Below are 15,496 nucleotides of genomic sequence, written 5' to 3'. Positions count from 1 at the left end.
GCGTTCGGCGGGTTGATACACAAGATTCTAAAAGCCCCGCCTCCCTCTCCAATGAGGTCGTCGTATTTCAGCCCCGCCTATTTGAGCGGCTTATAAAATGGCAAACTCCAAGAAGATTTTTTTTAAAAAAAGAAATCATGTTGTAAGGCGTTCTGTCAGTCAGGAATTCATCGTGCAAATCTAAGCTTTTAGAACCAATCAACTCTAGAATCCGTTTATTATGGTTCGCACAGCTCTGCTTCCATACGCTGCGTGCGTCGTATTTTGCATGTGGCAGGCGTACAGTTGGATGGTCCCGCCTTGTTTGTTTTTCCATAGCCACAAAAATATTGCAGTTGGTCCACGGAATGCCTATGCCCTTTATCGGGAAGCGGGCCACCCAGTGGCTGCATAACCATGCTTTACTAATGTGATCCAGTTTTCTGAAGTCGCGCGATCCACTAAATCCCAAACTAACCACAGGACTGGGTCATTTACACCACCCTAAATTAAAAGGTAATTGCTTTGTGGGTCCGTGTCAGAAAAAAAAACCTGAGTCCTTTGTAGATTGGGGTTAGATGATCTGCTCTGCTAAACTCCGGACGACCGCTACGCGGTGCTACGTAGCGCTGGTGCGGATTTTTGTTGTACAGTTGAAGGGGGAAAAAAATCGAGGTTGAAAAAGCAATGGAAAAGTTTTATTTCGCGGCCTGGATATTTTGAATCTTGCAATAACTCCTCCCCCAGCGATAAAATTGTCAGTAACGTCTCCATTTGGGGGGGAGATAAGCAACGGGGGGAGGGGGTAGCTTTTTTCTTAGGGGCCTAGAAGGGCTTTTGGATCAGTTAATAGTAAAGTATGGGAGCCTTAAGTTTGTTCGTTTTGTCTCCTTTTTCATCGAGACAACTTAATGACTTTTCAAAAGGATTAAAAACAAAAAGGTTGGCAGCCAAAAATGATTAAACTATGAATCCTAATCGATAGTTGTGCATCTCCCGAAAACTGTCCTGCTTGAACTCTTTAACACGATCCTTGAAAAAGCTTTGTCGGCGGCTGAGCATGTTTCTTGAGCGATAATTTTCACTCGGGCAGCGGCCTCTCCCCACCCCCCTAAAAAGGAGGCAGGACAAGCGGGCTCGTTATTTAAATCCCTCCATTGAACCAAACAGGCACTGGGGGGGGGGGGGGGGAGAAGAGAAAAAAAAAAAAAAAAGGAGGAGGAAAGGCTGCTTCCAAGAGCGCCAAGTCGTATAGCCTGACGCGGAGGAGGGAAACACCGGGGCTTGACAAAACTGGGTTGCAAAACACTCCGGAGGCCGCTTCCCCTTTAAGCGGGGCCAGCCTGGCTCCCTGGCGCTTTCCCTCCCTCGCAGGGCCCGCCTCCTCAAGCACGACACGCCGCTCTGATGGCGAAGCCTCTTTTTAATTGAGACTGTCAGGCTGGATCCACGATGGAGCGGGAGGGGGCACGTAGCGGATATTGGAGCAGCAGCAGCAGCAGCTCAGCCGCCTAAATCCGACCAAAGAACGGCAGCTTTTCCAGAGGAGGGCCAGCTGCCAGCAGCGCCTGGCAATCCGTAGCTCCGCAGGATCTTCTTCCCAAAGGAGCCCGGAGGGATTCGCTCTCGCCAGCACCTCCTGCTTCTATCTCTCGGTTGGCAAGTGGAAGGGAAGCAGCCTAGCGGCGGGCGAAGCAGCAGAACGCCGAGCCCTTGGAAACGGCCGGAACGCGACCCTCCAGCCGATCGCCGCTTCGGATCGCCTTCCCCCCCCCTTTTTGTTCACTTTCCTTCTCGGTGGGTTTGGGGACGGCGGCGGAACGCTTCTTCCTCCCTCTCCCTCCGAGAGTGACTGGTTTTGGACTCTCCTTCGTCCCCGCTCGGCTCCTTCGCTCCTCGTCCCCTTGTTGTGCGATCCTCATGAAAAATCATATCTGGGGCAGCGACCCCCGGGCTCCCATGGCTGCAGCGATGCCGTGGAAGAGCGTGGAGTGGCTGCAGGAGGAGCTGGAATCGAGCGGGGGTAGCTCGCTGCTGCTGCTCGACTGTCGGCCCCACGAGCTCTTCGAGTCCTCGCATATCGAGACCGCCATCAACTTGGCTATCCCGGGCCTGATGCTCCGGCGCCTTAAGAAAGGTAATCTGCCCATCCGCTCCATCATCCCCAATAACGAGGACAAGGAACGCTTCGTCAAGCGCTGCAAGGCGGACACCGTCCTGCTCTACGACGAATCCACGGCTGAGTGGCAGCAGGACGGCGGGGCCCCCACCTCAGTCCTCGGCCTTTTGCTACAAAAACTCCGCGACGACGGCTGCAAGGCGTACTACCTGAAAGGTAAATGAGGAGGGGGGTCGCACTCGGACCTCTCAGACCTCCTGACGAGGGATTGCCGAGCTTTTTTACTTCCTTCGTCCTCTCTTTATTTTATCAGCCGGGCTGGAGGCTGCGAGTCACAAGCCGGAGCAAAAATTCCCGCCTAATCGCAACCCCCCCCCCCAAACCTCACTATTTGTTTTTATCTCTCCATTTCCCTCTGTCCTCCTATCACGTATTCCCTGTTTCCCAATCTTAGTTGTTTTGCTGCCCTTACCGGAGGTTTTTCTCCCGCAGAAAAGATAGAAACGGAACGTCGGCATTTAAAGCAAAAACAACAACAACAAAAAACAAACACGCGAAGGACTTCGAAAAGAGCGCGTGTCTTTCCTTCCTTTGGATTCGGCGAAGCAGGATTTTGCTTTTGCTTTCATCGCCCGTTTGATTAATTGTTGTTTTGCAAAATGGTTGCATGTGCCGAGTACTGTACACGCAGGTACCGTACTGGCCTCTGGGCCTCTCTGGTCTTGGTTCTTTTCTCTTCTTCCCCACCTTCGGTAGGAACTGGAAAATGTTTTCCCCTCTGCTAAACTGTCCTGGGAGACCTCATTCTCTCCCTCTCCAGAAGGAGAATTTCTGGTGAGATTCTTCCATAGCTATGAATGGGAAAAGTCCAAGAAAGCCCATTCACTCCATTCCAAAATTGGGAGGTGGGGGGTGGGGTGATTATTTACTCTAGGCTTTACCTTGCTCCTTTCCTCTATCAACTACTGTAGCAACCTTGGTTTTTAAAAGGAGAGGGAAACTATGTGGCCCCATCTTGGACTACAGTTCCTATGAGTCAGAATGAACACAGGGCAAGGATTTCAGGAGTGATTATTCAGAAGTTCTGGAGGGCTCTTGCCTTGCCTTGCCAGCCATCTACATTTTTTCCTTTCCCCTCCTGTCTTGGTGCCCTTTAGCGGCTCTTCCCTCCACAGATGGAGAGGGAAGGGAGCTGACAGCAAGGAATAGCTTGTTCTACCCCTTGTGTCACTGCCAGCCTAACTTTATGCAATGGTCCCATTTGCTCCACTACACTGTTTTTTTGCGATATGCAGTTGATCGAGAGAGAAGTGGCCTGTAATAACCTAGACGAGAGAGGAGGCATTATTCACTGCAGGCAGTTTGCCATTCTGCTTTTTAATTGAAATTTGTTCGGCAGATTAATCTCTTGTGTCTTGCGCCCTGCTTCCTCCTCTGTGTCTTTGAAGGCCCCGACTTGGTAGATCAGCCTTTGCCTTTGAGCAACTTGCTTGAGCTAGATGACATATCTGGCCTTGCCGCATTGCATTGGGCTCTGCCTCCCATTCCTCCCTGAAGTTCATTTTGAATGAAGACCTTAATTCATTAAACTCCCCATTCAGCTTTCCTAAAACACTCTCCTCCTCTGGAAGCATTGTGATACAGTTACTCTGAGTGAGTGCCAAGGTAAGGATAATTGCCTTTCCCCAGGACACATACCAGCATGATCACTTGGTGGCAGGATTGAGGCAGAAATAGAAAGTGATACTGAGCCAAAATTGTCCCTCACTCTGTACTGTGTAAGTAAAACTAAAATTACAGATTTCCAAACAGCTCAAGGAAAAGGAAGTACTAAATAGTGCAGAAGGAAGAAATTGTTCCTAGGATAGGAAATCTATGTATGTATGTATGTATGTATGTATGTATGTATGTATGTGCAAGCAGTTCAGTGAAAGCTTTCCTGTGCATTGCCCCAATTTTCCTCTTTCAGTATCTTTCTTGGTACATGTAAGGTATGTTTTTAAAATTATTTAGCCCAAGTCCTGCATTGATACCACCATCTTTCCTCTTGAGAATCCCAGTTCCTTTAAACTAGCCTTTTAACAGGAAAAAAAATGAGTTAAGCTAATAAATTTCTCTTTCCGTCTCCTCTTCTGATTTAGAAGAGAGCCTGAATGGGAAATGTTTCTAATTAAAATTCCAAAATGGCTGTTTCATATTGTCTTTCTTTTTCAGGAGGGGGAAAAAGGAACCTGATTCTCCCCTTCCTGTTTATGAATACAGCTGAACTCTGTTTGGTGACTTTATTCCAACTGTGCTAGGCCATTTAAATATTTCTAGGTCTTTTATAATGGTACTGATTTGTAAAATGTTGTTTGGATGCCTATTAAATATTCAGGAGAGAATTTCAGGTTCCATGTACATAAGTAGAACACTGAATGTAGATAAACATTCTTTGGGCACATTTCTATATATGTAGCTCTTTTTGACTGTGATCATAACTATACTGTTAGTTATTTATCTGATTGCAAGGAATATTCACATATTGCAATTTTGTTAACAAATGAAGTTTTCATTCCTGTCTCAAATTCTCCTTCAGATACAGAGTGCCTTCTGTATACCTGATATTTTTTAAAAAAATATTACTTGTCCATATAAAGCTAAACCAATTCCTTCTAATCTGTGTCTTTAAACATCCTTGATAGGTAAACTGGAAATCTCTTATTCTCAGGTTTGTCACCTTATTTAACAGGACTTCTGTAAATGTGTACTAGGTAATTTAGCAGGTGAAACATCTTATTATAACTGAATAGTCTTGAAAAAGCTACAGCTGCTGAATTTCTCCCTCCTATAGAGTTCTAAGAACACAGGAGCCCCTCAAAAATTGAATAATCTTTAATTCCAAACTTAGGAAATCTTAATTTTACTGCTTTTTCTTTTAAATCAAAAAGTAAGAGTGTGTCTATGTGCTTACTCAGATTGATTGTCCACTTTTTCTTAAAGAATGCATGTTGAATGATTGAATACTTCTTTAATTGCTTCCTTTTCTCCATATGTTCTTGTGCAAAAACTAATTGTTAAGGAAAAGATCCAAACCCCAAATGTTCATTTAAATGCTGCTTGTTGGTATATAGGGCTCAAACATATGTACACAAATTTAAAAAAATAAACTACATTTGCTACAGAATTGATGTTAAGGCAATAACTTTCCTAAGGCCAAGCAAGTTTTACAAAATAACATTCCCATTTTTGAGATCTTCAAATACTTCCTTAGACAGGACATAAACATAAGGGTAGTGGGTGCAGGAAGATAGCTTGCTGAAGTCAAATGTATGGATTCGGCATTTTGTCATTCTTTTAATGTTGCAATCATTCAAATTGGGCTTTGTCTGATAGAATAGAATAAAACAACAGAGTTGGAAGGGACCTTGGAGGTCTTCTAGTCCAACCCCCTGCTTAGGCAGGAAACCCTACACCACTTCAGACAAATGTTTATCCAATCTCTTCTTAAAAGCTTCCAGGTTGGAGCATTCATAGCCTCTGGAGGCAAGTTGTTCCACTGATTGATGTGATGATGCAGGTTGCATCGAAGACTTCCTTAGCAAGTTGGGATGAAGAAGCAACGTGTGATGTACCAACTTTTAAAATATAAAACCCATCTATTAATCCAATACCTCTTTATATTTAATTAAAATGCCGTGACACAGTTCTGGGAAGAGTTCAGCTCAAGAGACAAAACAAAATGAGAGACTCTGGCAACAGGATTCAGTTAAGTTAGTGACACTTAAAACTTGGCAATAAGTTACAGTAAATGTAATACGGCTTTAAGGAAATGTCTGTAAAATTGCACTGTGCTGTTACAGTTCTTGCTATATTGGTACCATCACCTTGAGGATTCTTAACATTTTACTGTCTTCTGCTCAATGTGATCTGCAGACAGTGGCGGTGAGATAACACTTGTCTCCATGGTGTAAAAACTTTCTGATTAGAGGACTGCATGTTAGGCTGCTGTTTAAAATAAAGGAACAGGCCAGGCCTGTTTTGGTGAGTTGGCAGCTGAGAATTACTATGGCAGAGGTTGAGAAAATCAGGTAGCAGCCTTATGTACACAGTTAACTGAAATAAATCCAGGTGATTTTAAACTTCAAATTGTCTTAAGCTTTTTATTTCTGCAAGTAGTAATTCTTTTGGGGGGCCCAAAGTGACTCCAGCTCTCTTGCTGTTAAATGTATATATTCATGCGTTGTTGTTAATCCTGTTTTAGTTTTAAGATTGATTTTATATTCAAGGAATCTTCTGGGCCTCCCAGAGAAAGTGGTATTTTATAGCATAAAATTAATTTCTTTAAATCCATAATCATGTTTTGGGGAGGTTATATTTAAAGAGCAAATTTCTAAGACCTCACGACTTTTAAGAAACATGGCATTAAAGCATATCTTCTCTTCATCTCCCACAGGTGGATTCAATAAATTTCAGACCGAATACTCAGAGCATTGTGAAACCAATCTTGACAGTTCTTCTCCGGCCAACTCTCCTCCTGCCTCTGTCCTTGGTCTGGGAGGGCTGAGGATAAGCTCTGATTGCTCTGATGGAGAATCTGACCGGGAACCCAGCAGTGCCACAGAATCTGATGGGAGCCCAATCCCAAACAACCAGCCGGCTTTTCCTGTCCAGATTCTTCCCTATTTGTATCTGGGTTGTGCCAAAGATTCCAGCAACTTGGATGTCTTGGGCAAATACGGCATCAAGTACATTCTGAACGTCACTCCCAATCTTCCCAACATGTTTGAGCACGATGGAGAGTTCAAATACAAACAGATTCCCATCTCGGATCACTGGAGTCAGAATCTCTCCCAGTTCTTTCCTGAAGCCATTGCTTTCATTGGTAGGTGTGGGCCTCCTGTTGACGTCACAGCCCTTTTGGGTAGTGTTCTATCATAATCTGGCTGTTTTCTGCTCTTACTACTATCTGCTTGGTATAGATTTCATTTGTCTAAGTTTAGATTTGGCATGTGTAATCTAGTAGGTACTGGTAAATGTGCCAGCATTTATAAGCTTTAAATATAACTGAGTTTGGCTGCAGGCTTCATTCCAGTTAAAGCCAAAATATTATTCTCCATCTGACTTCAGTTGAATTAGAAATGATAACATTTGGAATAGATTACAGGGAATGAATTGGGTAAGGCTTCTGGTTTCTGTTTTAGAGGTTCAGCTCTGCACAACTGAGCTGAATAGATTCCTCCCCCCTCCCAAAATAATATATTTCAGGCGAAAATCAATTCCAACCCAATGTCTTGAATCCTTACTCATGTTAAATGTTGGAGCTTACATGGTCAGCATGGTTCCATGATATGCTGATTAGACTTTGTGTCAGAGTTGCTTAGGAGACGAGAGTAGCTTCCTTCTTCACATTTCTGTGTCCTGGAAACTCTCCACGCTGCTAAGTATATACCATTGGAACCCTTGTGTCCTAGCAATGTTGCCAACCATTTCTGGTGTTCACATTAAGTAACCTCAAAAAACTTGGCTCTGGCTCTCACAAACAAAACACACCTCTACCCATCTACCATTTGATCATTAAAGTTAGTCTTGGTACATATATTGGTTCATTAACATGTTAAAGTCACCTGAGGGCATTCTTGTGTGAACCAAATAATTTTACTGTAGGTGTTATTGACTTCAACATGTTGAAGTAGAGAGCTAAAATATGAGATTTTTATTTTAAAAATTGAATTTTCTCCTTCAGTATTTCTGGCCCATTTCATTTTTAAAATTGCAATTGTGCTGCAGTTTATCTGCCACATTACATACGCTACGAATAATGTAGCCACTGGCCAGCCCCAGGCTCTTACTGTAGCAGCAACATATGCTTGAGTGAATTGTTAAATGTAAATAAATCAAAGTTGTGTTCTTCCTGATGTTCCATATATTCTAAATTCATATTTTTATAGAAAGTGCAGGCTTAGATACTGATTTCCAGAGAGATACAAGCTGGTCTTTGTTTTTGTATTATGTCAGTTGATCAAAAGCTTTGTATTTGCTTAAAGGGCTGTTTGTGGAATGTGGTATTTAGATACTAGCTTAGTCAAAACATCCTCTCCTATGCAAACCACAATTTGGTTTTTAGAACAGGAAATGATTACAGATTAAAATAGAAAAAAATGTATTCAAATAGAACACTAGCACACATTTGGAGAAACTTTTTCATTTATAAGACAATGCTGAGTGGTCTGGCACTGATTAATAGCTTGGACCGTGATATGAAATGAAAAGCCAACAAGTTCATTCCTTAAATTTTCTTTGGTGTCATAGAGTTTATGAACTCTCACATTCTGTTCTTTAGCTAAATTACAAATTTTTTCCAGGCATTAAATCCATCCCTCAACATGTGTCCTTTCATAGTCATGTTGATATCAATGAATGTGTGTAAGAATATATTGTATCAATCGTCTCCCATCAGTAGAATATATTATTAATTGCTCTCCATCTGTTCTGGGATCCTTCAGAGGATATCTGAGATATGCAAAGGAAAACAACAGGAAAACCTGTTGCATAGGCTAAAATAATGTTAGGTACAGTTACCTGAAGCTAAATATAGAGAAACATACATGGAGTTACAGTCTTATCCTTACTTTATTGCAAAGATATCAGATAACTATATTTAGGATTGGGATGTAATATTTGTTATGTGTAGACATCATAATTAACATTCTTCAGTTACTGCTATTGCTTTTAGCCTGTGAAAACTGTTCACCCTTTAGTAGGAGCCTAGTTTCTTTAAGTCCTACTGTCTACTTGAATATAATGAAATACGATGTTTGTATTTCTTTTAAAGAGTTTTAACAAATGTTAATCTTTAACATTCATTTGAACCTGGTTGGGTTTCTTTGGAAAACACAAACTATTCACTCAAGTTCTTTCCTTTATACTACTATATTTTTTTTAATCATATGGCAACATTTGTCAACTTAACTAGTTGTAAGTCAGCCAGCCAAATGCTGGTTAATATTAAACAGAAACAAGGATTAAGTAAGCTGTGCCTTTAAAAGGTTCCAGGAACTTTGGATGCAAAACTATTATTGTAACTTCTGTCATTCTTCTCAAGATATGTCTGGCTTGTTTCTATATCATCTCCAATTATATCACTTGCTTACGTCTCTATGTGGCAAGACAGCACGAACTAATATTTAACTGTCCTGATTACACCAATCTGATTGTCTTTGCATCTAGGCAGCATGTGAGACTCAAGGGAACATTGAATTGTGAAGAAAAACTGCTTAATTAAAAATGCATTTGTTATAAGCTTTAATCTAAGTTAAACTTCCCTATTCTACCCATGCTTTAAACACACACACCCTTTTTGTTGTTGTTGTTGAGAAATCTCACATGTTCCTTCCTGTTGCAGATGAAGCCCGTTCCAAGAAGTGTGGCATTCTAGTCCACTGCCTTGCTGGCATTAGCAGGTCTGTAACAGTAACTGTGGCCTATTTAATGCAAAAGCTCAATTTGTCTCTGAATGACGCCTACGATTTTGTGAAAAGGAAAAAGTCCAATATTTCCCCCAATTTCAACTTTATGGGACAGCTTCTGGACTTTGAAAGAACTTTGGGACTCAACAGCCCATGTGACAACCGCTCGCCTGGGGACCAGCTGTATTTTACCACCCCAACCAATCACAACTTGTTTCAGCTGAACACATTGGAGTCCACATGAAGGAGATTTCATTGGGGGAACCTCAAACCTTGAATAGCTTCTCTTGAGCATTTCAAATTCATTATTGGAAAAAGTTTTTTCCAGTCAGCTTTGAAAGAACTGGTTTCTCCAAGCAGATCTACCTAGCTGCTGCTTAATTGAAAAGGTGTGCACCGTTTATTAGTATTCGGATGCGAATCCAAATGGTTTGGAAGAGTTACTTCTCATTCACCGGAATTATTTCATGTGGACGGTCTGACATTCTGACTGCAGCTGTTACTGGCAATAACTGTTTTCTAGTTGTGCTTACAGACTGATACAGTACACTTCACTCATGCACATGTACCACACACATACACACACAGACACGTGTATTACTGGATCAGTGTGGGTTGGCTTGGTGTGGAAAGTAAAGAAGACTCGTGCACTTAGCAAACTTGACCAATAAGTGTTGGCCTGAGACTGTTGTTTTACATCCTAGTTTACTTTTTTTAAAAAAAGAGGTAATCTTATACTCTTTCTTGGGTTCAAGCTCTTTTTCAGTATGTACGTTCCTGACTGTTTGTACAGACCAGGTTGCAAAACCAGTATTCTGTTTGTGTTCGATTTTATGTTTTTTAGATATAAGAGAGAGAAAGAGGAAAAAATTCAAATGTTTCTATTGACCAAATGCATTTTGCACACTCTGTAAAGCCTCAAGATGTTCTCTAGCATGTTACTGGGGGTGGGGTGAGGAAAAGACAAAGAAAGACCTGTTGCTATATCTGAGTAGCATCTAGCTGGAGTTTTCATGATTTATGAGAGCCAGTTGGTAAAGTATGCCCCTCTGCACCATGTCCACCCTCATAACCTTTTCTGCACTGACTCTGCCAAGGTGACTAAGCACCAATGTGCTATCTGATTAAAGTCCCATTGCCTCTTCCTATTCTGTACCCATCACCAGTCTGTTCAATATTACCTTAGATAATATCTCATATAACCTCCACCCAGAGCTGGTAAAAGCACGCTTGGAGGCTCTTGGTTGCAGTGCGCAACCTTTTTGACTGTTAACATCACCAGCTGGCCTGAAATCACTCCAGCTTCCAAAGCAATGAAAATGCTGTTCATGTTGTTAGCGTTTATCTGGCACACTTGATTCTTATATATAAATGGGTGCATATATATGTACAAGTGCATATATATATGTGTGTGTGTACATATATAAATATATTGCATGGAAGGAGCAGCCTGGAGGTGAACAAAGAATCAAACAATATTGCTGTTGTAGAAGACTTGAGCACAGATTTCCTAAGGCAGCTTCCCTCACCTGGCACTTTCCAGATGGGTTAAGATGACAATGCCCAGATTTCCTATCAAGGCTAGTTTAGTCTAAGGCTACCTAACAATTCTGGGAACTGTGGTGCCAGCATATCAAGGAAACCAGTTTGGGAAGGTAACTTGGGTACAACCAGAAGGTACTTTAAATAGGAACCATGGGAGGCCATGGGATTATACTATTTAGGGAAAAAAAGGTGTATGTGTGTGTGAAAGAGGGAGGGAAGGCTAGTTAACTATGGAGGCCATTGGAGGTTTTTGGGAGAACTTCTTTGCTGTGCCTTCTATAACAAGAAGACTTGTCTATATTTCTCATTAATGTACTATACTAGATGAGAGAAAAGTGGTGCTTAATTTTTTCTCGGGAGGAGGGCAGAATGTACATGGAAAAATATTGGCTGCAGTGTAGTCCCTCCTTTTTCCCACCTCCCTTTCCACTTTCACTCTCAAACTTTTAAAAGCCACGGAGTCTTTCCCCCCCCTTAAATATTCATTTTTTAAAAAAAATATATCCTTTTTTCAAAAGTAAATCTCCACGTGGAAGAATGTTTAATGCTATCACATCATGGAACTGTGATGTGTGTGTGTGTGTGTGTGTATGTATGTGCTTTTAAGAAAATATTGGAATGATTTTTTTTTAATGTATCAATGTTAGGGTTATTGGGTCATTTAGGCAGGAAAAGTGGAGCACTACACATGGATGAGCAAGCAGATAAGGAATCTCCTAACTGCATCTTACCTCAAGGAGAACTTTTATTTATCAGGGATTTAGTGCATCTGTATTTTAAGCTGGTTTCTATAAAGGCTTCCTGTGGCGATGGTGGTCTACTTAAAAATGCATCCTCTTCGTATATGCGAGAATTTGTTAGCGAGGGACAGCTTTTGCTTTCTGTGTTTAATGAAGGAAAAAATGAGTGACCCTATATATCCTGAACCCAATATTGGGACTTTGTTTATATTGCAAATAAATACTATTTTTTCTTTAAAAAACAGTGTTTCTGTGTCTAAAGTGTTTTCCAAGACAGTTTGGCTTCCTGTTTCTTTAAAGAAACATTATTCTGTTTGCCTTTAACACATAACTCCAACCCAATTTCTATTTGCTTGTCAGTGTTTATACAGTATTTGGTTACACACACAGCTTAATTTTGAAGGTCTGTGGTAAGAACTGGAGAGAGAGGCCCTGATGCTAACCAAAGCTTAAAGAACATCCTGAACATCCTTATTGGCCAAACTCTTTTCATAGGCAAGACAAGTGTGGTTCTGGTTTCCCTTGATTGCAATCTTACAAGAACGTTCCTGATGGATATCGATGAACTTCTCGTAAATAAACTGAAATTTAGTCTGAAACATTCAGTACTGAAGTCAACTGAATCTTTACAAAGCTATCTTGGCTAATCAAGCTTCGTTCCTTGGAGAGCTCAGTTGTACAGCGCTCACTCAGTTGTAGAGTGATCACAGGTGGAAATGAGTCTGGCACTTCACTTTTCACTTTCAAATTTAGTTTGAATGTCACTGGAAATTAGGTGACCAGAGAAGAAGTTTGTGTTTACCAGTCTGGTATAAGCAGGTCCATACCTGTCAGAAATTCTGCAAATACAAGGCAACTGCACCTTTGCCTAGCAATTTCAACTGGAAATTATAGTTTAAAAGCTGCCTTGGATAGTAGTCGTGGTTATTTATAGGCTGTGAAAAATTGTACCTCTTCAATTTCTACCTGTCAGACCATGTGTATATTCAGGTTTTGAATATTAAACATGCTTAGTAGGTTTTGATACTCATTTCTGAAGATGAGACTGGGAACCATTCCTTTTGTTACCCGTACTTCCACCCTCTCTTTCCCTCAGCTAAGAAACCATTGAAGATTGTTTGCTAAATTGCGGAAGGTTCTGTGATCATTTCTTTTCCTCAAAATTCTTATGAAATAGCAAAAGGAAAAACATTTACTATGTTATGGTATCTTTCTAAACTGTCCCCCTCCATCTTAAACTGATATTTAATGTAGTAGTAGGGCCCCATCCAATGACAATAGCAAATTGGCCCACATTAGCCATCAACAAAATGGAGGTCTTAACCCGAAGTGTCCAGACTGTGTAACTGAAGGCTTTGATTGCTTGTGGGCTAATGGATGAGAGAGCCAATATTTTTGTCTGGAGTTAGGTGACCCGAGAGTATGCTTAACAGTCACTGCTTGTTTGCTTAAGTGTGCTTTACACAAGCACTGAAGAAGCTCACTGTTTGCCCAGCTGGTGAGAAGAATTTTGGCTCATTGCTGATGCTCAGGGCTTCAACCGAGCTGATAAAAATCTGCCAACTTTCCACTCTCTGAAATGTGCCTAAAACTAGCTAATCCTATTTCCATCCACCTCCTCTCTACCCATCTCTTTTGTGTCACATCATAATTTGTTAAGTTGGAGGGCAGGGATTGTCTTTGTAAACTCTTTCAGGAGACTTATTAATGAAAGAGTAGAATACAAACGCAGTTGAGTAAATAAAAATTGCCTCACCAGATGTCTGGCACCACAGATCTGGCTTTGTCAATGGCTGTTTCCTTAGTTAGGTTTACAAGCAGCAATCCAAAAATCAGTTGTCATCACAATAGCCACCTTCAGGGTTACATTTAAGGAAAGGAAACCAATCTGTTAGGAAGGAGCAGAAAATTGATACAGAGGATAGAAAATAGCAGGGTTTAATTGGCATGGTAGAACTAGGAAGAAAGGAAGCATGCTTGCCAAAGATTCAGTTGCAAAATGTTTAGTAAACCTAATCAATTTTAAGATTAAATTTGGGAATTTTGAGAGAATATATTACTATGAAACTACAAATATGGTATGTAGTTTCATAGCAGTTCCAAAGATGTTTTTTCGAAAGGAAATTGGACTTTCTTTGTTTTTCCTTGAAGAGGTTTTACTTCTCATCCAAGAAGCTTCTTCAGTTCTGACTGAATAGTGCAGAATGGAAGGATTTATAGTTTCATAGTATAGTATTTTGGTACTTTTGCTGCTCAAATCTGTTGATGAAAAGGGGGATATCAATGGTATAAACAAATAATTTATCAAAATTAATAAAAATACAGAAGGAAAAATGTGGCGGTATAACATCCAGAATCTGCATTTGTTAATCTTGCTGATTCATCGTTTAATTAAAGTTTATTATTAAGTGTGCTATAATTGGCTGAATTTTACAATGTGCTCAACCATAAATCATAATAGTTAACATTTGTCTTCTATCTTATATTGAGATGGACCTTTACTTCAATGTTTGAAGCTGGCCATGTGAGAACTTGGCCTACTATGGTCTTCATCAAAGAAACCTTAAGCTTCTCAAGAACACATATAAGTACTAATACATGTTTCAGAGAGACTGTAGTAAGACTGTGGTCTTCCTTTATCTAGTGTTGATCTTTTGGTTGCCCCATAAAACATCCTTGGAAAGGATTCAGGATAATAATAGCCTCAGTTGTGTAAAGTAAAGAGGTTCCCCCCCCCTCCCAGAGTAACCTGATTGTGAATTCTGGAATAGCACTGTAACTATTTTTAATCGTCTGCTGACTGGATAGTTAAACCACATGACTAAACTTAATACTGTGTGGGACAGAAATGGCATTCCTGTGAAAGAGATTTGAAAAGTGTTCCACAATGACCACAAGGTCTAGAAATGGTACTTATTGAGTTTGAATGACATTTCCATTTTGGCATGTGGTGGGTTCCCATTCCATATCTTTAACATTTCAGTTAAATAGAGAGCTTTCCCTCTCCTTGTTGATGGATATAAGAGACTGTGGAAAGAAAATTTGTAGCTAAGGGTTGAAACGAGGGCCCTTGGTGATATAATACAGGATAGCATGCCATCTTAGTCATGTTGTTAAATATTTACAGTACATTCACAAGGACTGCTGGAAGATTTCCTTCAAATAATATTAACAAGAGAATCAAAGGAGAAACCTGTCTGTTATAAGCTAACTTATGATTGTCTTACTTATGGGTTGTAGAGAACATAAAGGAAACATCATGGGGCTCAGCACAAAAACAATTGCTGCTAGGGCATGTTTGTACCATGGTTGGGTTAGGTACCTTTCCATGGAGAAAATCTCAGTGTGAGAGTTTCTTTAAAAAAAAAAAAGTAAGAAAAGATCTCTAAATGGGATATGTTTATAAAAGCCTGGTTTATTCAGTGTGCCAACTTTTTTTTATTAGAGAAACAATAATTGCTTGAATACGCACCTATTTTATACCTTAAATTACACAGTTTACAAACCATGATGCTGGACTCACCCAACATATTAAACCCAAACCAGACAGACCACATTATGTCTTAGAGTAATGTAGAATTCCAACAATTCTGTCTGTGTTAACACACATGGAAAGGCACTATGATATTGTAGCTATACTGAGATACAATTCTCACTGTGAACAA

General features: G+C 40.6%; 1 protein-coding gene across 2 annotated transcripts; it reads left to right on the top strand.

Annotated features, from left to right (window-relative positions):
- The first annotated feature begins 1,301 nt into the window (after positions 1-1,301).
- On the top strand, positions 1,302-12,073 carry DUSP7 (dual specificity phosphatase 7). 2 transcript variants are annotated; one of them, XM_070937053.1, is made up of 3 exons: positions 1,302-2,116; positions 6,534-6,962; positions 9,483-12,073. In XM_070937053.1, the coding sequence occupies exons 1-3, from the start codon at positions 1,900-1,902 to the stop codon at positions 9,788-9,790; spliced, it is 954 nt and encodes a 317-aa protein (XP_070793154.1). In that variant the 5' UTR covers positions 1,302-1,899; the 3' UTR covers positions 9,791-12,073. The 2 variants fall into 2 exon arrangements, with proteins under 2 accessions (XP_070793154.1, XP_070793153.1); XM_070937052.1 differs by having other exon boundaries at positions 1,302-2,314.
- Positions 12,074-15,496: the final 3,423 nt, after the last annotated feature.

The sequence above is a fragment of the Pituophis catenifer genome, unplaced genomic scaffold (assembly GCF_029215685.1).
Source record: "Pituophis catenifer annectens isolate HBS135680 unplaced genomic scaffold, rPitCat1.0.hap2 SCAF_2, whole genome shotgun sequence".
Lineage (NCBI taxonomy): Eukaryota > Metazoa > Chordata > Lepidosauria > Squamata > Colubridae > Pituophis > Pituophis catenifer.
This window is presented reverse-complemented; position numbering and strand designations above follow the sequence as displayed.